This window comes from Peromyscus leucopus, chromosome 1 (genome assembly GCF_004664715.2).
Source record: "Peromyscus leucopus breed LL Stock chromosome 1, UCI_PerLeu_2.1, whole genome shotgun sequence".
NCBI classification, from domain to species: domain Eukaryota; kingdom Metazoa; phylum Chordata; class Mammalia; order Rodentia; family Cricetidae; genus Peromyscus; species Peromyscus leucopus.
Genome location: NC_051063.1, coordinates 39,070,582 through 39,095,054, shown reverse-complemented (window position 1 = coordinate 39,095,054; position 24,473 = coordinate 39,070,582). Strand labels below are relative to the sequence as shown.

The window sequence follows — 24,473 nt, the reverse complement described above, 5'->3', positions numbered from 1 at the left end:
TTATTTCAGAGACAATATTTTCTGTAAGTATAAGTCATCTAAATTCTGTAGATTTTTGTGGGTATTTCAACATTGAGTGTAGACTTCCTGTAAGTGAGAATATCTATATAAATGGGTTCTAATTCACCCTTTCCTTCTAAGGGAAGCTTACCTGACAGCAAATACTACTTTAAAACACATATTCTGTTGCCTCTGGTGACTATGCTTGTTATTTCCATGTGATTGTTATGAATCCACCATTCTTAGAAAATATCTTTGGGATTCAGGTTTTCTGAAAATCCATGGGACAGATAAATGTAGGCAGATGAGTAATGTCTTTCAGTCACAGAGACAACAATCTCACTCTAAAGCAGACATCTGACATACAACTAATGCCTCAGTAAAAACAAGGCAGCAGCAGAGACATGCATCAAGACATTCCATCATGCTCTCCTTCCAGCCACCTGCTCCCTTGTATGTGATGCCTTCAGTATTTTCCTAGGCTTAATGCAACAAAATACCACAAACCCCTAGAACAGAACAGCTAAAACTTACTGTCTCGAGTCTCTGGAGGGTAGAATTCTAAAATCAAAACATTGGTAGACTTCCAAACTTATGGAGAATTCCTCCCCTGCCTTTCCCTCTCCTAGTGTCTAGTGATTTGTCAGCCATCAGAGGCAACACTTGGCTTACGGTTACTTCCCTCTGACCCTGTCTCTTTATGTGACAGTTCCTCTCTCTGTCTTTCCATTGTCCTCCATCTGCTGCTGTCTTTCCCAATAGGTGGACACAAGTCACATGGATTAGGGGCCACCCTAATGATCTCAATTTTACCTCATTGCAGCCAGAAGACCCTATTTGTACATAAAATAACCTTTTAAACACTGGAAATAGAGGACTTTATCATGTCTCTGTGTCAGCTTACAGTAATGCCTAATGCTTCTAGTGATCTCGCATTATTTTATTGAATTTAAATTCCAGGTATAACCTGTTGCTCTCCCTAAAGAATATTCTATTGATTAAATTGTCTCTTTAGTCCATCAGCTCTCAGATGTTTTTCCCTGGCAGGAGAATGCAATTAGGGAACTAATAACCAAATCAATAAGGAAAAGAGCTTGTTCTTCCATATTTCCAGCTGTTCTGATGACTCATTCTAGAGCCAGTGTGTGTGTGTTGCTTTTGTTGTAGTTGTTGTTGTTATTGTTGCTATGTGCTTGTTAGGAAACCTATGGCCATTTTATCATATATATCACATATATTTATCAAATATATACATACACACATATATATGTATATATAAAAGGAGAAAATTTCTTTTGATCTCTGGTGATGTCTAGGGATCATGTCATTGTTAGATGTAGGAGGTGGCATGAAGTGCGATATACAACAGAATATGCCTTTTTATATAGCATATTGCAAAAAAGGTCTGACTTAAGAGTATTTACTATTTACAAAATACCTTATATTTTAATGTTGCTTGAGGGATTTCTAGTTGAAACCATATAGGTTGTATAAAACCTCTGAGCTGATGCTGCTAAGGAGGAGTGCACCAACACACACGGCAGTTTATGGGAAATGCCATTCTGTGGGACATGTCCTATTATTTTGTCTAGTTCTAGCTACCTCAAGAAAAAAAACTGGTTTTAATTCTTATCCTTTTCAGAATAAAAATACAGTAGTATGTCCATTATAATTAAAATCTTTCTGTATAAAATATATGAAAAATAAAATGTACTTGCATGATTGCTGACGTATAATATACATCAACCATAAACAAATATCTGAAAATGATGTAAATATTTAAAACACACACACACACACACACACACACACACACACACACACATACACTATTCATTAACCTGTAATTTAGAGATGACCATTGATAATATCTTTTGCTTATTTCTTCTAATATGTTTCAAGCTTGTAATAGTTAAGTGAACATCTTTTATGTCTTTTGTATTTGAATAGTATATCATGAATGTTTTCATAACATTAATGTTCTTCTTAAACTTCCTTTCGCAAAATTACCATTTCATCACTGTTTTGAATGTTACAGTTTTAATTATGAGTCATATAGCTTCATAATAATTTTTAAAGTGTAGATGATGCAAAGAAATAAATCCTAATTTTCCATAGTTTCTCAGAGATTGGCATGACATTCAATTCAGAACAATATAATTATATGTAATTCTTTCTTCTACTGGCTATAATGTTTTTCATCTTTGCAACTCTAGCTCTTAGTTCAGTGCCTACAGTATCATAGTTGTTTCACAGTCTTTCTGTGAATAAATGAATGAGTGCGTGAATAAATAAATGGAGAATATGAACAAGTCTATGAATGAAGAGCCTGCAAAGACCTAGCTCATGGTAGAATAAAAATACATTTCAGAGTCAGCAATTCACTTTACATTGAGAGAGGAAGTAGCTAAGCCCAGGCCCTTAATGAACAGGAGCCTGTTCTTTCTGTTCATCTGAATCTGCCCATAGGCAAAAAATTCAATTTAATTTTTTCCCCATCAGTCAAGATGAAGAGCTGAGAAAGCAAAAACAGAGACAAGGGAGGGGGCCAGTAGTGCTCATTCTTTCTGTGGTAAGAAGGCCATGTGATGAGAGGAGGCATGCTTCCATGAAGAATGAGCCCCAGGAAGCACTCTCCTCCCAACAGGATTCTCCATGGCAGAGGGACTGATAACCTCCCTGAAGGGTAGAGACTCTAGCATGTCAGAGTTAGCCTCTTGAGTTTTGATTGGCTTGTCAGTAGAGGAAGACAAGACCAATTATCTCTTTGCTACATCTAGATTCAAGTCTGACAATGGATGAGTTTGTACTAATTCCTATTAGTACAGTTATGACACTGGTTCTGGAGCCTCCTACATTTAATTGTGAAACATGTATGTGGCTAGAGTTTTCCTGTCTTGCCCACAGTCAGGACAAATCTTTGTCACCCGCCAGTCGCACAGCTGCTCAGACCCAACCAAGTAAACACAGAGATTTATATTGCTTACAAACTGTATGGCCATGGAAGGCTTCTTGCTAACTGTTCTTATAGCTTAAATTAATCCATTTCCATAAATCTATACCTTGCCATGTGGCTTGTGGCTTACCAGCATCTTCACATGCTGCTTGTCATGGCGGCGGCTGGCAGTGAATCCTTCTGCCTTCCTGTTCTTTCCTTTCTCCTCTCTGTTAGTCCCACCTATACTTCCTGCCTAGCCACTGGCCAATCAGTGTTTTATTTATTGACCAATCAGAGCAATTTGACATACAGACCATCCCACAGCACATGCATCTTTAGTCTGAGCACCTGGCCCACAGATAGCTGCCATGGGAAGGAAAGTAAGTTAGTTCTTGAAGCCCTATTTGGAAAAGTCATATCTTCTTCCCAATTACAGGTCTGGACCTCACAAAACCTATCTCATCTCCAATATAAAAGTACTGCATAGAGACAAAAAATAGATATAGGCAAATTGATGAAAAGATAGATCAGAAGATAGGTGAGTGGAAAATGTCTACCTCCTTTTAGCCAGCAACAGCCATCATGTCCCTTCTTCAATCTAAGAGTATTTCAATAAGCCAAGTTCAGAATATTGGTCATTTTGGTGCCTTCACTCTTATTGTCCCTTCTACTTCATAAATCTCTGTCCAACTTCTACCTACTCATGCTATTTGTTGCTAAAGGACCAGTTGAAGATTTATTTCTTCATGAAATTTCATTGTTACATTTCTACTTCTCTCAATACTTCAGGTTTCTCTATTTTTCCACACATTTGTGTGTGTGTGTGTGTGTGTGTGTGTGTGTGTGTGTGTGTGTTCAGTACCAATTTCCCCTATCACATGGCATACCTGCATATATTCTCAGAAGAGTTACATTTTTGCTTCTTAAAGAATTAGATGGGAAGAACAGGAAATCAAAGTCCAAACGATGTCACGGATTTAGGGAATCCTAAAGTGGCCTCAAACAATAGTTGAGAGTAGATGGCCACCAGGAGGTGGGGGGGGGGAATCTAACCAAAGGGAAACATTTATCTGTACAGGAAAAGTAAGTTCTAGATATCTGTGACATAATAAATGCATTCTGTGTTTTATCATTTCTAGAAAAGTAGTTTAAGTATTTTTAACTCTACAAATAGTAACTATGTGATATGATGGATTTATTGAGCATAATTTGATCACCTCACAACCTATACATACTTAAAAATATCCCATTGCACCTCATAAACATATAATGCATATAATAATTATTTTTCAAAGAAATACTAAGATTTGCTGTTATAGGTCATGTGACTCACTAGTTTAAAGTCAGTATTGCTTTATTCACTAAGCTCATACACAAGGGATAATAGGAGCAACAGGGACTAGTTTTGCCTGTTTTCCCTATATAGAGAATTGGAGACACAGGAATAATGTGAGAAATCCATGGAGTCTGCTTAAAGGGCAAGAAATTTATTAGGAGATAAAAACTCACTATGGCCATAGGAGATTTATCATAGGGTCCTGGAAAGCAGAGCTATGGTCCACACTGTTCTTCCATCTGGTCTGTCTCAGCATCCAAACCCAGGAGGGAGAGAGAGCAGCGGGTAAGTGCATCTCAGGTCTTAAGGGTCCCCAGGAGCATGTACTTCAAGGTCATAGGCAGGCGGAGCAGTTACCTGCTGCATCTCCAGAGGTGGTGCTTCAAGGTCATAGACAGAACAGTTACCCACCATACAGGAATTAGTACTTAGTCATGGAGGAAGAGCACAGTTTGCATAAATACTGTGAGAACTACTGTAGAGTTGGTGTGGGATGGCAGAGACGAGATCAGTTGAATTAGGAGAGACATCCTGATTTTGTGTATGATTGCTTCAGTAACCTTTAGCATCAAAATTTGATACCTTCAGATACAGGATGAAACTGATAGAATATACCATGACTATCTTATATGGTGTTTTCACAATGAAAGTACATATCAGTAGTATCAACTTTATGTCTGTATGTCTGTATAGCTTTATGGAAATAACTAATTCCATCAGTAGAAAATTATATTTTTTCATGGTGCCACTGTTGAATCAATATCGGCCTAACAAAACATAAATTGGCCAAAATCGTTTTAAATACCATAAAGATTTTTAGATTACCATAATTGAAGCATGGCCATATGACCTGATAGTGAGGTTCTGGGGAGCACAACCCTTCAGATGAGAGCTAGTGGGGATGCTATTTGGGGATCTGACTGCATGTGCTCCTATTCCTGTACATTAAGGGCCACCCTCTTTACTGCTGGATTCTTCTGATTTCTCCACCAATAAAATTTTGTGTGTACCATTCTCCAAATACAACTATTATGACAGACTAGATACCAAATTCTTAGAAGGGGAGTTGTGCTGGTCATTGGAAAATTTAAGTTCTGGATCTTTCAACCCAAACTCAACCTCTCCAAGGTTGAGTTTCAGAAAATAGGGCTCAGGTGTTAAGTGTCAGGCAGCCTAAAACCACTCTCTCTCACAACAAGTGACTGAAGCATATAAGCTCTGCCCTTACAACACACTGCTTTTCAGAAGGAGAAGCATGCCAACCATTACTATCATGAGGCAGATGGTAAGTGCAGTAGTGGAATCATGCATGGGATGATCATGTCTATTTTGATGGATCAGAGGATGGTGGTGAGCAGGGGTTGGAGTTGCTAATCACTACCTGCCATTTAAGCTGTATGGGTCAGGTGTATTTGAACTCACAACATGGTAGAATTATTCATACTATCACTGTCATTATTCATTGTCATTTAAATTCATTTCTGTATTTAATTCCCTTATTTGATCGAAAGTAACTCATGGTGAGATCTTATAGACTATTGCTCATCCTTGGTATGTTATACAGAGTGAGTTTACACTGATAAAACAAATGGATATGGAATCTGACTACAGTAGTCAGGCATGAGATTCTTTATGAATTTTTTCAAAGCCCTGGAGAGCATCTAGATTTTTGTTTTCTTCCATAAGTTGCTATATACTATGGCCTGACTATTTCTATTTTTAAGTTATTGTTAATGCAACGGATATTTCACAGACATTTTGTATGTAATCAAGGCATACAAATATAACCAAAATAGCCAAATCTGAAGGATATCATCTGTTTACCTTATAATAAGTGCCAAGTAAAAATAAGAGATGATAAAGAAGAAATGTATAGACTGAAATTGCCACAGGGTTTTATTGACTTATCTGTCTGTCTATCTATCTATCTATCTATCTATCTATCTATCTATCTATCTATCTATCTATCTAGTTTCTGGAGGAGGCCTTGCTTGGATGAAGGCAATTTCCTAAGATAGGTTTATTCTTGCTATCCTGCCAAAGCATGCGATTGTCATCATCTTGGCATTTCTGCTGGCAATTAAAGAGTTCCACTTCATATTACCTATGTTATGTCAAAATCACAAAGAAGTCAAAGATTACAACATGTTCAACATACTATTTGCTTAGATATCAGCTGATGAACATTTTTACGTACATGAACCTTTCCCCTAAGAGAGCAGAATCTGCCTGTTCCTTGTCACTCACTACATTCTTCAGGGTGAATCCTCATGTAATGGTCAATCAATAGATTTAAAGCAAAAAATTATGAATTGCCTTGAATGTTTGAGCTACAAAGTGACTGTGATGGACATAAGAAAAATATTTATACTCAGATCAAAAGCATCAGTCAGTTAACAACAAATACAGCAAGAACGCCTCATGATAAACAAGCCACAATAATATTCTTGTATTTTTATCTGAGTTTAACTGCATGTCTATTTGGATGTGCTGATACTCTGCTGTTGGAATTGGATGGGGGGCACCTGTGCTGGAACAGGGGGACACCTGTGCTCATGTGCCCTTTTGACCCCTGACTTATTCAATTTATTCCTTGCTTCTCTGTTTTTCAGCTTTATAGCTCCATGGACTTTGGAAGACGATGGCAACTTGTTCATGAGCGCATCACACCCAACAGATTTTACTGGTAAGCATCTTTTGTATACTCAGCACTAAATTCTGGGCACCTCCCACTCTAGAGGACAAATGCCTCTGAGCTCTTTTCTGGTCACAGAGAAGTTTATGGACCAGCAGCATTAACTTGTTAGAAGCACAGAATCTGAGGCCCTGTCCGTATTTATGGAATTGGAACACAAATTCCTTGGCTGTTCTTGTGTTCATTGACTTTGCAAAGCACTGAGCTAGAGAAAGCTCATGACCAGGTGCTCTTGGTTGGACACCAAGCTCTCCTCATTTTGGAAATTTACATGTTTTATGGACTTGTGCTGAAAAACACTGTTTCTCAAAGATATCTGGTAAAAAACAATATTTCTATCAAATTCACCTCTCTTCATAGACATTTCTATGGTCAAGTAAGTTTAGATCACAACTATCCAATGCTATATTTCCAAACTTGTGACCCATGTTAGGATAGGGAAGGCTGAAGAAACTCTGACTGAAGCAGCATGCTGACCTGAAGCCAGTATAATCTGTTTCTTATGCCGCTGCTGGTAAGTACTTTAGAACTCTCTCCATAGGGCATACATTGTAAAATGTTTCTGTAAGTGAATTCATGTTGTGAACAGAAAATTAGCCCTTCCTTCTAATCAGAAAGTGTTTTTATTAACTAATGTTCTTTTAATCATGGATACTATTTTACCATATTAAAGCAAATTCAGTATTCATTTATCTTATACACTTTCCTATAATTGTGAAGTTCTTCGATCTTGCTTACTTCAGCAGAAATAATAGATAAAGAAATAGGAATGAGAAAGCCTAGAGCAACATATATATATATTACATTAAATCATATGCCTAATTAAAAAATAAAAGCAAAGTTAAAGCACTTGAAAGTACTACCTATTCACAACTTATTTCAAAAATCTTATTCTAATTTTCCTTAAAAAGACACATGGTTATCATTTATGCCCTACAATATCTGTATAAGTTGGAGATGGTGATGATGGTGCTGACAACTGCCTTGGACACATGAAGAGTCACCAGCACCCCTGCAAACAAATAGCTCCCCCTTTTATCTACAAAGCTATGTCTAGAATTAAAAATAATAATTGCCCATGCATACGATAGCAACTCACCAAGTCCTACTGTGCCTGGTTCAGTGGAGCTGAAGAGAAAATTGAATTGCTCTTTACTCAACACCTAACCTGTCCTTACTATTTTTGCCTCTTGCAGACCGAGTGTTATTTCATCTGTAACTCTTATTATACTATTATTTGGTCTGTCTTTGGAACTATTAATCTTTTGCAGTAGACTAAGACAGAAAAGGGAAATATTTGTTCCTCTGATACTCTAGCAGTATAGTGTACCTTTGCTCAGCTGAAATGGACCAATTTCTCAGAATGCCATTATTCAAGAAAAGGAAAAAATAAAATCCCTCTGCTGTTTTTAGAATAAACTTGAGATTGTGAGGCAGTTGGCCAAGGAGAGAGGAAGCAGAGCAGAAAGCATGATCCATGGCATCCTTGCAGAATGGAAGTGAGTGGACAGAGAACAATGTTTTCCTTTCTTTTGCAAAGAGCCAGAGGGGACTGTTCCAGCTGCTGCCCCTCCACTCCTGTCTTTTGTGGAGCAGACAGAATAAATCCCGAGGTCCTGATAATTGCATTCCTCTCTCCTCCACTCTGTGCTTCTTTAATATATGCCCCCATGGGGAAATATAAAAGTTAGTGCCCATGCCGGCTAGCCAAGTGATAGCTGAGCGTTTCATTTTTATAATTATCACTTCTCTTCTTTCTGATGTGTAATTGCTGTGATTATTCTTTTAGGTATCATAGGAGTCATGGAGGAAGAGCTCATAGCTTTCTGTCTGTTTTTTTCACCAAAGACAGACTCCAAGGTTATCTAAGGCTTTTAACCACTTGTGTTGAAGGCACACAGTTGATATACGTAGTAAGCATATCTTCTACCTCTCTGTGAAAATTCAGAGTGTGTGTTTCTCTGGATGAAAAGAAAACTTTGGCCTTCATGTACTTAATTTAATCCATGTTTTCTACACACATGTAATTGGAAGAGTGTTTGTTTTGCTGTTGCATAAGGTCACTGAACAGGCAAGCTTTCAACACGAGGATGTGGTGATATTTTATCTGTGTACCCCGATAAAGCTTATTTGAGGATCAGAGGAAAAAGCCAGCCCCTATATTAAACAGAATTCAGGCAACAGTAGCACATACCTTTAATCCTAGCATTCAGGAGGTAGAGATCCATCCAGATCTCTGTGAGTTCAAGGCCACACTGGAAACAGCCAGATGTGGTGGCACATGCCTTTAATCCCAGCACTAGTTAACCATAAAGGTCTGGAGGTCTGTACAGACAGACAGGAAGTGACAGAGCTGTGCAGAAAGAGGAAGTGATGTAACTGGGTGGAGAGAGGAAGTGAGATGGCAGGGACAGAAAGGCATATAGGCGTGGGCATACAGGAAGTAGGTCTCTTTGGAGGCTGAGGGTTGGTAAGACCTGAGGTTGGTTGTTACTTGTCCTATTCCTCTGATCTCAGCTAGATATTAACCTCAATATCTAGCTCCAGGTTTTTTATTAATAAGACCACTTATCAATTCATCTTACATGGGGACACTTGACAGTTTCAGATTTGTCCTTCAGATATTTAATATGTGCACTAGAGTCTCTAAGTACTCCACCCTTAAGACTAGTCAGTCCTTTAAGTACTGTATTTATTATCAGTCTTTCAACCCATAAGTCATTCACTGTTTTGCTGGTGCATAAATGTGAATTCCATGTATGATGGGGCTGTGTGCCCATGGGCATTTGACCACAGCTCAATGGATCTATTTACAGCCCAGGATCCCTACGACAAGCCCAATATTATTTTCACCACTCTTCATTAACATTGTTATGAAGTGATGAATATAAAACCAAACATGGAAATGTTCTAAAGCTGCTTTTGGAGAGAGAATTTATGTGCAGTATTGAGGGTGGTAGGGCACATTGGTGGGAAGAAACATGTTAAAGGCAGATATCAAAATAAAAGTCAAGGAGACTTTTAATTTGTAGCTTTTAGACACAGGGTGATTGTGTGAGAAATAAGAAATATTCCCCAAAGGTTGCTTTTTATAGCTTGGACATTTGCAAATGTCTGAGGGGTAGAGATTCATAAATGTCAGCTTTACTCATGCCACCTTCTACCGATGAAACTTAGAAATTTGGGGGCAATGGGATGCACATTGGTTCCAGAGGTGATTTCTAACAAAAGTGCTACAGTGGTGATCATTGGAATGGCTGAGGAAGTGCTTTGGGAGTTCCCTCATTAGCTGAGCCCTCAATGGTGGCAGAATAGGGCACGGCATGAGGTATAATATTTGTTAGCACCCATAATAAAGGCCTCCCTAATAAAAACAGATTATCTAGCCTTATCAAAAGAGGTCATCTAGGAATCTTTTGAGGTAGGATGACCTAGCCATCTGTCATGCTTCAGGAAGAGAGGCAACTGACTCAAAAGCTCCTTGTTTACTGGTAACCATTTCCTTCACCTAATACCAGGTCATCAGGTACTCTTTATCAACTCAGGTGCTCCAGAAATGGGAATTTGCAAGAGCACATGAGAAGAAGTATCTTAATGTTACCTTTCTGCTCTTCTTAGCCTCTGTGGGCAGTTGCAGTCAATGGAAAGTTTGCCTGTTAGGTTTTCCTTTTCTGTTGTATAATTCCACTGGACCTGTGAGTGATTCCTAGGGAAGATACTGAACAAGTAGGCACATTCTGTAGTAGGAGGATTGTTTTTTCTTTTGTTTTGTTTTCTCTGCATCCAGTGGGAACCCTTGTGGTTTGCAGCTTCGTCTCTCTGGTCCTGCACTTTCCCTGGGTGTTCCCCCTCTGTGGGCATCTTTTTCAATGAGATCACACAAGTGCTACTAGCTTTCTTATGTTCTCTGTGTATCTAGACTGCCCTTAAAGTGCCTCTGCTTTCCAATACGATCTCTGTGTATCATCTTGTGGAATGATTAAAAAGAATGTCTCCAGTGTGCCCTCTATACAACTCCTTTTATTATTCTGTCTCCAGAAATGACAAGACATTCTTTGTTGTCAGTATAAGAAAAAATTCCAACAAATAATTATACCCTGAGATGACAGGGACTTCAACTCTGCTATATTTTTCTAAGAGTATTTGGATTATAACATGGACTGGTCTTGAGAATTAAGTCCTTTAAGATGTCAGCTGATGTAGACATTTTAGATAATGCATGTCATGGGATGCAAAGATAGGGCATCTCAAAGATTGCTGTTAGATCTGTTCTGGTGCCTGAATGCAGGCTCAAGGGTGGCTCGTGTGTAAGGAGAGTTGTGCTGGAATCCACGTCTATAGTGTGTTCTATATTGTCCTCTACTACTCACCTCTTTCTGAAAGACCACCAGGGACAGTGGGAAGAAGAGGAAATCAAAACAGGCCCTACCGAAGTATTCTTTAATGGAGGAAGCAGTGATATGGAAAAAAATATATTTTTCTAGTATTGTAAAGCTCTTGCCATTCTAATCTTACTGACATCACATAGGTTTTATTTTTGTTCATTTGTTTTTGTTTTCTTTCCATTCCAACCTATGTCATATGACAATATGAGCTCATTTACAGCTGATTCCTTCCTCCTTGTGGCACACAGCCTTCAGTATGCCTCCATGCAGTGATTTCTGCCTTCTGGTACTCTGTCCTTCCCTCACCTGTGTTCATAGTGCAGGCTAGATTTAATGACTCTCTAGTGAACAGAATGTGGCAAAGGTGATGAGGCTTCTCCATGGAGATTAGATTATAAGAAGAAGTGAGTTTCATCCTGAGTGGATCCTCATGTCAACTTGCTCAGAGCAAGTCATGATCTTATTTTGTACTCTGAAGAGGGCTGTATGCCAAGGAACTGAGGGATGTTCCCCAGTTAGTAAGGAACCAGGCTGTCAGCTGAATATTTTAGTGCTAGCTAGAAACTGAATGCTACTCTCAGAACTGAGAATGAGCTTGGAAATAGATACCTCACCAGCCAAGCCTTCATATGAGACAGAAATCCTGGCTAATACTTTGAGAGACACTCATGAGAGGCACTTTGTGCATGGTTCCCCAAACCCGACCCACAGAACAGTCAGCTTAATATTTATTTTGCTTTTAGACCCTAACTTTGGTGGTGATTTGCTGCACACAAATAGCTAAACAATAACTTTTTGAGTGTACCTTTTAGGGTATAAACTTAGACTTCTGTTCATATATACTGTCCTATGCCCATGTACTACTTGTGTCTAACATTATATCCTCTTTGATATTAAACTCAGATGTTGCACTTGGCCAACCCTTTGGCTCTGGTCTTCCCATATAGAAACATCACTATGTGTGGGTGTTCTGATTACCCGACTCTCAGACTCTGTGAAGTTTGAAGTTTAGTTCAGACTTGAGAACTATGTCCTCAATCTGAATGGGACTCACTTAACTATAATAAGCCTGTCATCTATCTTCTATTATTTTGCATTTGTCAGCATAATTCAATTTCTCTGATATTTTTGATTGTACATAACACACACACACACACACACACACACACACACACATATGGAGCCATATGCAAATATACTCTTTCAGAAAAGTACTATTTTTGGTTAAGGCACAAGAATCTCATTTATCCATGTTCCAGATACCTTAGTCACATGACAGCTGTGGTGTGAAAAATGTAAGAGAATTAGGAAGTGAAAATAGGAAATAAATGCCTTAAAGTAATGTGGCTGGAATGAATGCTTAGACTTATCAACTGCATGTAAAGTCTGCTGACCTAATTGTTCTAGAGCAGTGGGTCAAATATCAGATATTTACATTATGATTCATAACAGTAGCAAAATTACAGTTATGAAGTAGCAGTGTAATAATTATATGGTTGGGAGTCACCCCAACATGAGTAACTGTATTAAAGTGTCACAACATTAGAAAGGTTGAGAGCTACTTCTCTAGAATATAGCCTATATCTTGCTTCAGAAACAGCCTCTATTCAGCTAAGGACTCATTTTGAGTATAGATTATGATTTCTGAAGAACCAGCGGCCGAGTCATTCTTAAGCTATTAATGCATTATCCCCAATAGAGACAGAGTTAAGGAATGGGCAGAATGCCTTGAGATTGTTTCCTGGAAAATCAAGATCTTTTCAAACAAAGTTAACATTATAGGCTGAATTTTTGATGCTGTCTCCAAATGTGCATCCACGATTTTGCAAGCACAGTCATTTGCAATCTCAAGTAATGGGATTTATACATCGACCTGATATAAGGGATCAGATTTAGAGGCCCTTTGCAAAGCAGGGTATGCCACAAATAATATTTAATTCAGCTCTCCCTTACATATTTAAAATGGTGCCGCAATTTAAAAATACGTTATATTCAAAATAATACATGCAAGGTCAGAAAGGGAGATATGAAAGCTCAGCTTGCAAGCAGAAGCCAGTTTTTGCTTTGCTGATGGAGGCCACCCATGCTGTGTGGCTGCTTGAATCTAGGCTGTAGAAGAACTGAGCAAAATGCAGTGCTCGAAAGATATGCACTGTAGTCAGCTAGTACGCCGAGGAATAGAACAGAAAAGCCCCACATAGAGCAACGCCTTCGAAGACTGTAGTTTTCCTGGAGTCATATGCTTGTGCAGTGCTTGCAGCCTACATGGAGAAGCTGGAAACAATGATGGGGATGAAATGTTCAGCAGTTTCATGAGTAGGGAGCAGGTCCAGGAGGAACTTATAGAAAGGAGAGGAAGATGTGGAACTGAGCATCTCAATCACACTATAACAAACCAAAGGTATGGGGACTGTTTACTCTGCAGACTCTTTACCAGGTTGTAGATAGGGGAAACTACCCCTCTCCTCATTAAGAAAATCTGAGTGTTTAATCCCACTTGGTCTGGGGTTATGCATTAGTAAGGCAATCCTAACAACATATTATAGACTGTGAGTCTTAAACAACAATCATACTTTATTTTTCTTTTATAATTCTAGAAGCTGAAGTCTGTTACAGAGTATCAATATGGACACTCCCCTAGCTCATAGAGAAACACCTTCTCTCTAAGTTTCTTCAGATAATGGGGAGAGTGTGAAGTGGTAGCTCTTTTTCTAAGCGAACTCATTGCACCTTAAAGGGATCATCCTCCAGATATGATTACCCCTTCAAGCCCCATCTACAAATCCAATCACCTCAGGGGACAGGGCTTCAACATATGGATTTTGGTGACACGATTCAGTTCACAATGAGGTATAGAGCAGGAAAGAACTCAGAAAGGAATGAGGGAATTGTATGGGAAGATCTATCAAGAAAATTCCTGCAACAGGAATGGCTATGGCATGTAGAAGATGAAGAGGAAGTGCCAGAACTAGGTACATTCATTTTTAAAAGACACAAATGAACCATTCTAGTGAAATCTATTTTTTCTGGTTGTAGACATAAAAAAGCTTTTGTAGACATTCAGGGAACAGTAGGAAAGAAAAGACTACCTTTAATTTCACTGTCCCACAAATACTTAGGAAAAAAATCATGTATTTCTCCCAATCCTCTCCTCCTACACTGTAATATAAATTTTAATGTATATTTAATTTTTTCTAGAGTTGTGATAATGCTGTGTATAGAATTTTATATCTTGTTAGAGTAAAATTGAATATTTTTCTGTATAGCCCTCTGTTCTTCCTAAACATAACTCAAAACTTGCATTGTATTTAATTGATGGCTATATAATAATTTAAGAATTTTTTGTCATTATATTGATCTTGCTTCTGCAGTTTTACCCTTAAAGAAATCGTTATAATGTTTTGAAAACCTCAAAGTAATTATCTTAGCATTTATTATAATTTTTCATGATGGGTTATTAAAACAATATAGACAAATATTAGTATGCCAAATGCTGCTACAGGAAGTTTGGGCCAGCTTTTACTCTAACGAAAACACCATTTTATTACTGTAAGCATTGCAGTGTGGATAGGAAGGGATCCTGGCAGTCGGGAGCCAAGGAGTACCACAAAGTCACCTTAAGCTTAGCAACACACAGTCCTGCTTCAGGGAAAGGTTCCCCAATGTCACAACTCAGCTCTTCTAGGGGAAGGTTTCCCCAGTGAAGTGTTCAAGTTCCACTCTGCTCTTCTCTGCTCTGCTCCATTCCATTCCGGCAAAAGAAGGTCGTCACCCAAACCTCACTCAGTAGATTCACTGGGAGGGAGGAATCAGAAGGGTGGCTGCCTCTGCCATGGTGGAAATAGGCAGCAGCCAACTGAACAGGCACAGCACTTACATAGGGCTTCTTAGGGGTGGAGTTCTGCCAGGGAGAAGATTTTCAGGGTGGGAATTGGTTGAATTTCAATCTCCTTGATCTTGGACAGACTCAAATTGGCTAGATTTCAGGGATTGGTTGGTTTTCCTGCTCAGGGATTGGTTGGTTTTGTGCATAGTTGGTCAAGGGCAGATTGGCTCTGGTTTCAGGGTCAGGATATGTTTCTTTAGTTCTGGTTTCAGGGCTAAAGTGTGTTTATTTTCCTGGCTCTGGGGGTTCAGGGTCAGGGTAGGTTTCTTTGGCTGGCCCTTTTACCTTACAATTACTTCTCATGTAAATTAATTTTAAAGTAATTAAATTTAATATGCAAAAATGGATTCTCTTTGTTTTACTTTGCATTTCCTCTCAGACTGGTGAGTTTATGCATATTTTCATGTATTTATTATCTGTTGTATTTTTCGATGTGACCATCTGTTATAGCTCTTTCTTTAACATGGGTTCTTTCAGTGTATGGTCTCTCCTGCTTTTTTACTTTTTTCCTGAATTTATCCTTCAGTTATTAATTATTTTATGATTTTAAACATATTTTTTACTTGAAAAGGTCATGTTCTCAAATCTTTTCATTTCTCCCATCAAAATGTCTCCCATTTCTTTACTTTTAGATTGTGCTTTGGCCTGTGACCTTAAAAATATTAATTGGTGTTATTTTTAAATGTAATACTGGGTTGTTAAATAGTATAAATATAGCAATATATGATAGATAATACATGACATAAATGGGCTGAGTCATCTTCTGTATTGTGGTTTGGAAAGCTTCTACTTACCATAAAGTATTTCATCCTATGATCATGAAATATTTTAATAAATGGTCATGTTAATGTATATTTTAACAAATTATAGCCTTTTAATTTTGTTAAGTAAAATAACGTCTAAGCAACATTTTCCCAATTAATTATGCTCATACATTAGGCCATTTTCCTCCGATAGTTTTTTGCAGGGGAAACTATTGCCAGAGATCAGACTTTTGAAGATGGCAACACTTTTTCACTTGTGCTTTGAGACCAATCTATGCTGCATTTGGTTCCTGTTTATGATGAACACAGTTTCTGTTTGGCAGGTCTTTCCCACAAATCCGAACAATATAAGAATAGAACCCTAATTCTTTTTCTTGTGTGAAGGGATAAAATATTTCCATTTTGAAGTAAAAATCTGATTATAATTTGGTTGTTAATTGGAAAATTCAAAAAGAAAGGTTATATTCTTGTAATCAAAAGATTTTTAAATATTTATTTTGTTTTTTAAGATTATAATATAATTAGATTACTTCTCTCTCCATTTTCCCCCAAAACTTTCTCATGTGCCCCCCCTTTGTTATCTTTCAAATTCATGGTCTCCTTTTTCATTAATTGCTGCAGGCATGTTCACACATGTATGTGAATATATGTGTCTAACAAGAATTAATAATAAAATTAATGACAAAATAACAAATTATAAGAGGATAAGTCAAAGAAATAATTATTTTCTCATTAACTGTTTAGTTAGTGACTTTAAGAATATCTTTGAAACTATGTAAATTAGGTTCACCCACATAGGCATTTTATTTCACTTTCAGATCATATGGTCCAATATTTTGGATCTGGTTTTTCCAGTAATCAGCACACAACTTATAATTTTACTTGTATAACTACTATTTTCTGAAGGGAAACACTTTTGGCTTATAATAAAATTCAAAAGGCTGCAAGCTGAGGGTTGTGTGTCAGATCATCTGTGCTTTAGCAAATGGAAAGAACCTTAAAGATTGACAAGGGGTGGTTTCCAACCTATGGAACACAAAAGAGTATAAACGAAACCATTAAGATTACTCAGGGGATGAGAGATTCGGTTAGCCTGGTATGTCAAGCAAGGGCAGCTTGGGGGAGATAGAACTGAAAAGCCCTGAACAATGTGTTAGATTCTTCAGTAAGAACATGAGTATATTGGAACAAAGGTGAGGTATGTTTGGAGAATGTTATTTGAATGTGAAGTGTTCCCCATAGACTTTTGTGTTTGAACAACTGGTCTCTAGCTGATAATGCTGTTTTGGGGGGCTGTGGAACTTTGGGGACTATGATCTAACTAGTAGAACTGGGTTTTGGGGAATAGATATTGATAATAACCTTCTCTGGTTCTAGCTTGAGCTTTCTGATTTGTGATCTGTTTTGAGACACAAATAAGCCATGTTTCACATTCCCAGCTCTAACCACCAGGGATGCAGCTGACTAATGTCATACATACCCTGACTTCATGGACTGATATTCCCTGAAACCATGAGCCAAATTAATTTCATAAATCCCTAAAATTATTTCTTTCAGATTATTTGTTGCTGAGACCAGGAAAGTGACTACTGGAGAGAACAGTTTGTAGACTCACCAACACAGGACTTTACCTTCTGTTCTTAGAAGAGTTTGAAATGATAATTGTCTTATGCATTAAATATACTTAGCCAGATCCCCTACTTATGACAACCTTATCATTATGACAACCTTATCATGCCTCAAGACATTGCCAGATATTCTCCAAAAAGAAAGGGATTTTGTTCTCTCCCAACTCCAACTTAGAGAATCAATTTGTTAGGGAACAAAGAGTTAATGTTGAGGGACGTTGAGAAATAAAGCCGAGGAAGTAGACCAAATATAGATTGTGCTGTGTCTCAAATGCTAGAGAATGCTATGGACTTGTTTCCCTGGTTAATGGAGAACATTCATCTCTGGTGCAGAGGAATGGCATGCTATTCATGTTTTATGAAGATTTATTAGTATTTGGCTCTTGCTGGGGATGAACACATGTGTTTTCTGTGTGAAACTCTGTCAGTGGAAGTTGCTGGGTTTTTTTTTCCCTTATGATAGATGTTAATATTCTAAGACATTCTGACCCCAAGTTTCATTCTCCATAAAAGTGTTATACAATTGTAAACTTATAGATATTCAGTTCAGGTTGGGCAGATGACTCAGTGGGTAAAACACTTAAAATACAAGCATGAGGGTGTGATTTCTGATCTCTAGAACTCACATAAAACTGGATACATCCCTGTGATCACAGAACTCTTAAGGCAAGATGGGAAGTGGGAATTCTGCAATCCCCCTTCCCTGTCCCTGTCTCTCTCTGTCTCTCCATCTCTGTATCTGTCTCTGTGTCTCTCTCTGTATCTCTCTCACACACATTGTTAAAAGAAATAAATGATAAATTTAAAAAATACAGCTCATGCATATTTACTAAAAAGGATACATTTTTGTCCATACTGATACACTAACATTAAAGAATTTTATTAAAGACAATCATTTTAACACAGCACTTTAATTATTTTGTCTTCTAGTTTTGTACACCTGAAAATAAATTCTCTGAAAATTATAGTTAGAGTGCATCATTATTATGTCTTTTTTAAAAGTTGCACTTAAACCTAAACAGTTTTATGCATGCATGGTATTCATGAACATGACTTGGGTGGTGGCAAAATAGTTCACTGAATTGATGATACATCCCTATTTTTATGGAAGGATTATGTAGAGTTTGGGGTGGCGAGGACCCTGGGAGATTATCTGCTCTAATGATTTCTCCACCAGTGCTCTTGGAAGCTCTCTCCAGGGTCTGATAAATTGTTCCTGAGACAACATGAGGTTCAGAGAAGCCTGTGGGGTATGCAGTGAATATGTCCTTAGCCCCATTTTTTTCTCCAGCCAGAACTACTCAAATTCTTAATTTGTTTTATACACCACACTCCAGCATAAAATTTCTTTTAAAGTCGGAAGACTATTCATTAAAGAAGCAGGTGAAGTGGGGGTGTCTGGGAGGAGTTGAAGAGGAGGGGTGAGGAATATCAAAACATACTGTATGAAATTCACAAAGAACTAATAAAATGAGATATATAAGAAGAAGCATATGAAAAGTTTGGAAAATATATGCATTTTCATTGGGAGTTTTTCATTCTGTGGAAGGTACATATGGGTGGAACACTCTTCACATTCTCTTCTCCATGCTCCTTACACCACTCTCAAATATCTAGTTCCACTTGGAGGGTATAAGTTTTTGCCAGACCCAGTTCACTATGAGGATGATGTAAGGCCAGCACCTGAGACTCACAGTTCTATCAACGGACTACTGTGATCTGGCAAGACCATCTGTCCATACTAACATGGACATGATTTGGGAATAGTGAGCTTTAATCAGTAAGGCTAAGGCAGGAGAAGATGAGAGGCTGTGGAGGTGGGAATGGTGGTACATAGCACGATGATTGTTCAGCAGTCTTAGTTTGTCTTGTTCAGAAATGGACTCTTGAATCAGGAGGTTCCTTCAGACAGTTACACATTTTCTTCCATCAGCATACTGCTTTTCAATCACAATGCTTTTCTCCCTCTATAAGTATTTGTGTATTTGTGAATCTAGTAACCTAAAATTTTTGCCATGTTGTTTATCTTTGTGAAGAAGAAACCCACATTACTGCTCCCCAAACTAGGAAATACTCTTTACCTTTGGGCATCTCATCCTCATCTTTCATATTTAGAAAACAACATGAATGATAGATTAAGGACCTTTCCTGTCTCTTCCATCTCCCTGCTGATGAATCCTGTCATAGCCAAGCATTCTCCAACCTTTAACTTAACAGGATTGCAGAGAGCTGTCAAGTAATTTGTGCAGCGCTGTTACAATGGAGGCAGAGAGAAGGGAGAGAGAATAATCCCCCAGGGGTCCTTGCTCTGCCCACTCAGCAGTTTAGATAGACACATAGAAATAGAAACATTGAAAAGGTCAGGCCTGTAACCAGTGTGATCTATAAAAAGGCACCAACATATGCAGTAATTGCTAAAGAGTAGACCTAAGATGCTGGGTTTTAAGTGGGATGGCCATGAACTTTTTCAAGTAGTGCTGGGAAATGAGAGATGCTAATTCATACATCTCTTAATATCGCTATCATCTTTTGATAAGTGTCATTTAAAGAAGTAACAGTGAAATACAATTGTTCCTCAGAACCCACGGATCTAATGATCTTGTATGTAAAATATCATGGTGCTTACCTATAACATCTTTCCTAATATTTTAAATAATTTCTACATTAATTCTAATATCTAGGATAATATAAATACTATGCAAATCATTGCACTATATGGTTTTAGAGAATAATGATAATAAAACTAATATTTAATCAATATAGAGGCAGTTTCCCCCTGCATGTTATCAGTCTGTAGTTGATTGAGTCTCTGAATGCAGACCTGGTAGAAATGGATGGATAACTATTGAGCAAAAGATTGGAGTTATGCCTCTCTACTGTCCTCCTCTAGAAGAGACTGAAAATATGCATTTTATCAATGGGAAGAAACATTTTCTTCTTTCTTTTTGGATTCTTTTATTTTGATTTCAACGTATTGTACTGATTAAGATTTTCCCACAACTTAGAGGAACTCAAATTAGCAACTCAAATCCATGGCCCCCAAGTGTTAGCAAAAAGAACAGTTGATTAAGAGCCAAAGTTTCTGTTTCTTCTCATTCCATTTATGTCCCTTGGAAACTCAAAGATTCCTCTGGCTTTCTGAAGCCCTGTTTATAAGCTTCCCAGGCCAGGTTAGAATCTCTCAGATGTCCAGTCCTCTGCTCTCACCCTGAGAGTCTCTTATCCTTTGCATTCTGGTTGTTGATCTTGTGTCAGGTGGTGGTGGAAGAAATCTCTTCTATCCCTTCAACAGTCACCAACTACTGTAGACAAAATTCTAAACAGTCATATTAAATAAGAAGCAAAGAGCCAAATACAGGGGTAATAACCGAAGAGATCAGAGAAATAGTGAAGAGCCACTGACTAGCCTTAACTTACCAGCACACCATAGCTTCTCAAGAGAGAGCTTCTTCTAACCTGTGCTTTCATTGCCTTCCTGTTCTACCTTCTCATTGGCTCTAAGCCCAGCTACATCACTTCTTCATCACTGCCTGTCTATACAGACCTCCAGGTCTCTATGGTTGGTGCTGGGATTAAAGGCATGTGTCACCATGCTTGGCTGTGTCCTTGACCACACAGACTCTGCTGCCATGTGATCAGATTAAGGGCATGTGCTACCACCACCTGACTTCTGTTTTATGGCTTGCTATGACCTCTGATCTCCAGGCAAACTTTATTTATTAACATGCAAATAAAAATCACATTTCAGCACAAATAAAATATCACCACAAACTACCTTGTTTATCAATGGTGTATTCAAAGGAGAACCTGCAGCATATTGACCAGAACTGCCTATGGAAGTGCAGATTATTGAGTCCTACCCAGAAATTCCAATTCTCTATGATTAGACAATGGGCTTCAGGAATTCAGGTCTCATTCCTTAGCAGATTTAATTTGGACAGCCAGAGAAGTTGGCTAGAAGGTCATTTTGAAAGTCAGGAAGACAGATCTGTCAGGTATTCCTGCTTACCTAGTCAGACCAGTTCACCATGACTATCCCTGTCTTTCTGGAAGCTCCTGAAATCTATAGTGAAAGATTTTTTTCCCCAAGCCAATAAAGACATTCTCACCTCCAGGCAATTTAAAAAAAATGCATATACTCCTGCCAAATGAGATAACATATGTAAGTGTGCACTGAAAGTTTCAGAGGATTATTAAAATGTCTTGCATCAATAAAAATGTAAGTCATTATTAAAAGAAAATCTGTAGTTGTTTTGAACCCCATGGCATGAATAAGGTTATTGATTTCATCCTGATGTTTAGATGTAGTTACCAAGGAATTCCATTTAAGAAGCAGTTTTGAGCTCCCACCCTGAAGAGTGCATACATACAAAGAAATATAAGAAAAAAGATCTTGTAGATGGTTTGATGCTCCAGTCTCCAACTCATTTTGAAGTTATCCAGTCCATTGCCACGTAACTTTATGATGTCTTCCCCTTGTGTACAATAGTCACTTCCTGTTGTAGAATATTAGTAAAAGATGTGTTACATTCATTTACGGTGTAGAATATTTGTTTAATTTTGCAAAGATGTGTTGCATTCTTTCATGTTGCATTTGTTTAACTCTTATAAAGCTGTGTTACTTTGCCTGTCTAAAACATGTGATTGGTTTAATAAAGAGCTAAGTGGCCAGTAACCAGGCAGGAGAGAGAAATAGGTGGGGCTGGCAGGCAGAGATAATAAATAGAGGAGAAGAACATGAGGACCAAGAGGAGAAGGAAAGAGGACACCAGGTGCCAGCTACCCAGCCACACAGCCAGTCACAAGGTAGAAAGGAAAGAAAGTAATATAGAATAGAGAAAGGTAAACGCCCAGAGGCAAAAGATAAATGGGATAATTTAAGAAAAGCTGGCTAGAAATAAGCCAAACAAAGGCTAAGCATTCATAAGAAAGAATAAGTCTTTCTGTGGTTATTTGGGAGCTGGGTAGCAGGTCCCCCAAAGAGTAAAGAGTAGATAAAAAGTGTATTTATTTGGAAGCTGGGTGGCAGACCCCTCAAAGAGTAAGAATTAAGAAAATTGAACAATAACTTCCTTTATCCCTCAGGATTCATTTGATTAAGATTCATCCATGTGACTTTCTTTGGATAAGTTCAATAAATGTGAGTCGAGCATGTTTCTTTTGTCTAGACCATTGTAGCTGTGGCTGGTTGTTCGAGGCTCTGTAGTAAACCCATGGAGCATAATTAAGCTTTTACCATTGTAAAGGTCAAGCTCTTCTTCACTCAGGGAATGAAGCAGAGCACCCCATCATGCTCAGTCTAAAGAAGCCAACTCCTTAGCTGGCTCTTTGATAGGATAGATAGCAAAATCACTAACGATTGCCTTAAACCACTGCATAAGTGAGTGATTTATTATGCAGCAAAAACTATAGAGATGATACGCAAGGACAGAGAAGTTGAGACAAGTGAACAGATCTTGGGAGGAAAGGATGATCAGTTTTGGGAACAAGGTACAACTTGAGAAATTGGAGCCAGAGAAGGTAGCATTAAAATGGTAGTTAGGCAGAGGTGGCATTTGAGAGGAGACTTGAGAGATGGGTTGGGTTTCAAGGAACAGAATCCATGTGTGCTTGGGGTTCTCTGCTGTGGTAGGGAGTGATAGGCATTTCAGGCAAAGGAAGAAGATGAGACCCAGAAAGGGATTGCATGTGATTCATTCAGGAAACTATTAGCTTGTCAGTCTATTAGGAAGTTCACAGTGAATTACTATGGAAAGAGAAAGTCATGGAGTAAGCTGATAAGGTGGGGAAAGATTAAAATAACCCTGGAGTTTTCAATGCCAGACTGAAGATGTTCCCATTAAGGTGTGGACCACTGATGGGTTTTCTGCGTGAGCATGGATCATGCTCAGGACTGACCTTTTTCAGAAATTCATTATTATAGCAAGAGGAAAAAAAAAATCTCAGAAGGAGGAGTCGGGAATAGCAGGTGGCCAGCTCAGAGGCCTATAGCCTAGGGTAATGGATTCCAGAAAGAGAAACTAACACTCCAAGAAATTCTAGAAAATGTGCTCTGCAATCAAAAATGTCCAAGGATATCTTCTTACAGAAAATAAATTCAGTTCCTTCTCTGATCCCAGAATGTTGTTTCCTACAATGGGTAACATTTAGACACTTGTGTTCTACTGAGAATTAAGTAGCAAGTCAAGGTGACCACAAATTTATATAGACTTTACAGATAAAATTTTTAAACAAAGACTCAAGCTCAGCATGCTGTTTACACAGTTCTTGGAAAGTGTGCTCTGGACTGAGGTGTAATTTTCTCCAGTGTAAGAATGCACTGAAGAAAGTTCCCTGAGTGGATTTTTCTCTGTGTATTTTGGGGGATGGAAGGAATACTGTAGTGCTGTTCTTTTGGCAAATAGACTTTGGAATAGAAAATAGTATGTACAAGGGATTTACTGAGGGCCTCATGGGAATGACTGTATATTTGAGGGCCAAGGGGAGCAGCACTGAATCGAAGGAAAAACTGGGCTTTTTTGAAGGTATAACAGTGGACCCCAAGGAAGCTTATTCCTAGAGTAGTCCTCCAGAGACACCCAGCCTTGAACTAAGGGCTTAGGTCTTTGTATTTCCATACAACCTGGCAACACAATGTGAGAAACCACCATGGGAAGAATGTGACTTTACTGAGTGAGTGGCATCTATCCACTGCAGAAAAGTCTCAGAGCCTGATCATGCACCCTCATATCAACCCTGAGCAGTGAATGCCTGGAACACAGGGTGATATATACCACATTGTGGTACTTACCAATGGCTTATATTGTATTAAACAATTTTCTAATTCCATTAAATACATTAC

The 24,473-nt window shown here is 38.3% G+C and overlaps 1 protein-coding gene across 1 annotated transcript in view; it reads left to right on the top strand.

The window, feature by feature from the left end:
- Sorcs3 (sortilin related VPS10 domain containing receptor 3) overlaps window positions 1-24,473 on the top strand; it is a 615,406-nt gene that overhangs the window by 395,416 nt on the left and 195,517 nt on the right. The window contains exon 5 of the mRNA XM_028874644.2: window positions 6,887-6,960. Within this exon, the coding sequence (XP_028730477.1) occupies window positions 6,887-6,960 (74 nt within the window). The remainder of the gene's footprint in view (window positions 1-6,886; window positions 6,961-24,473) is intronic.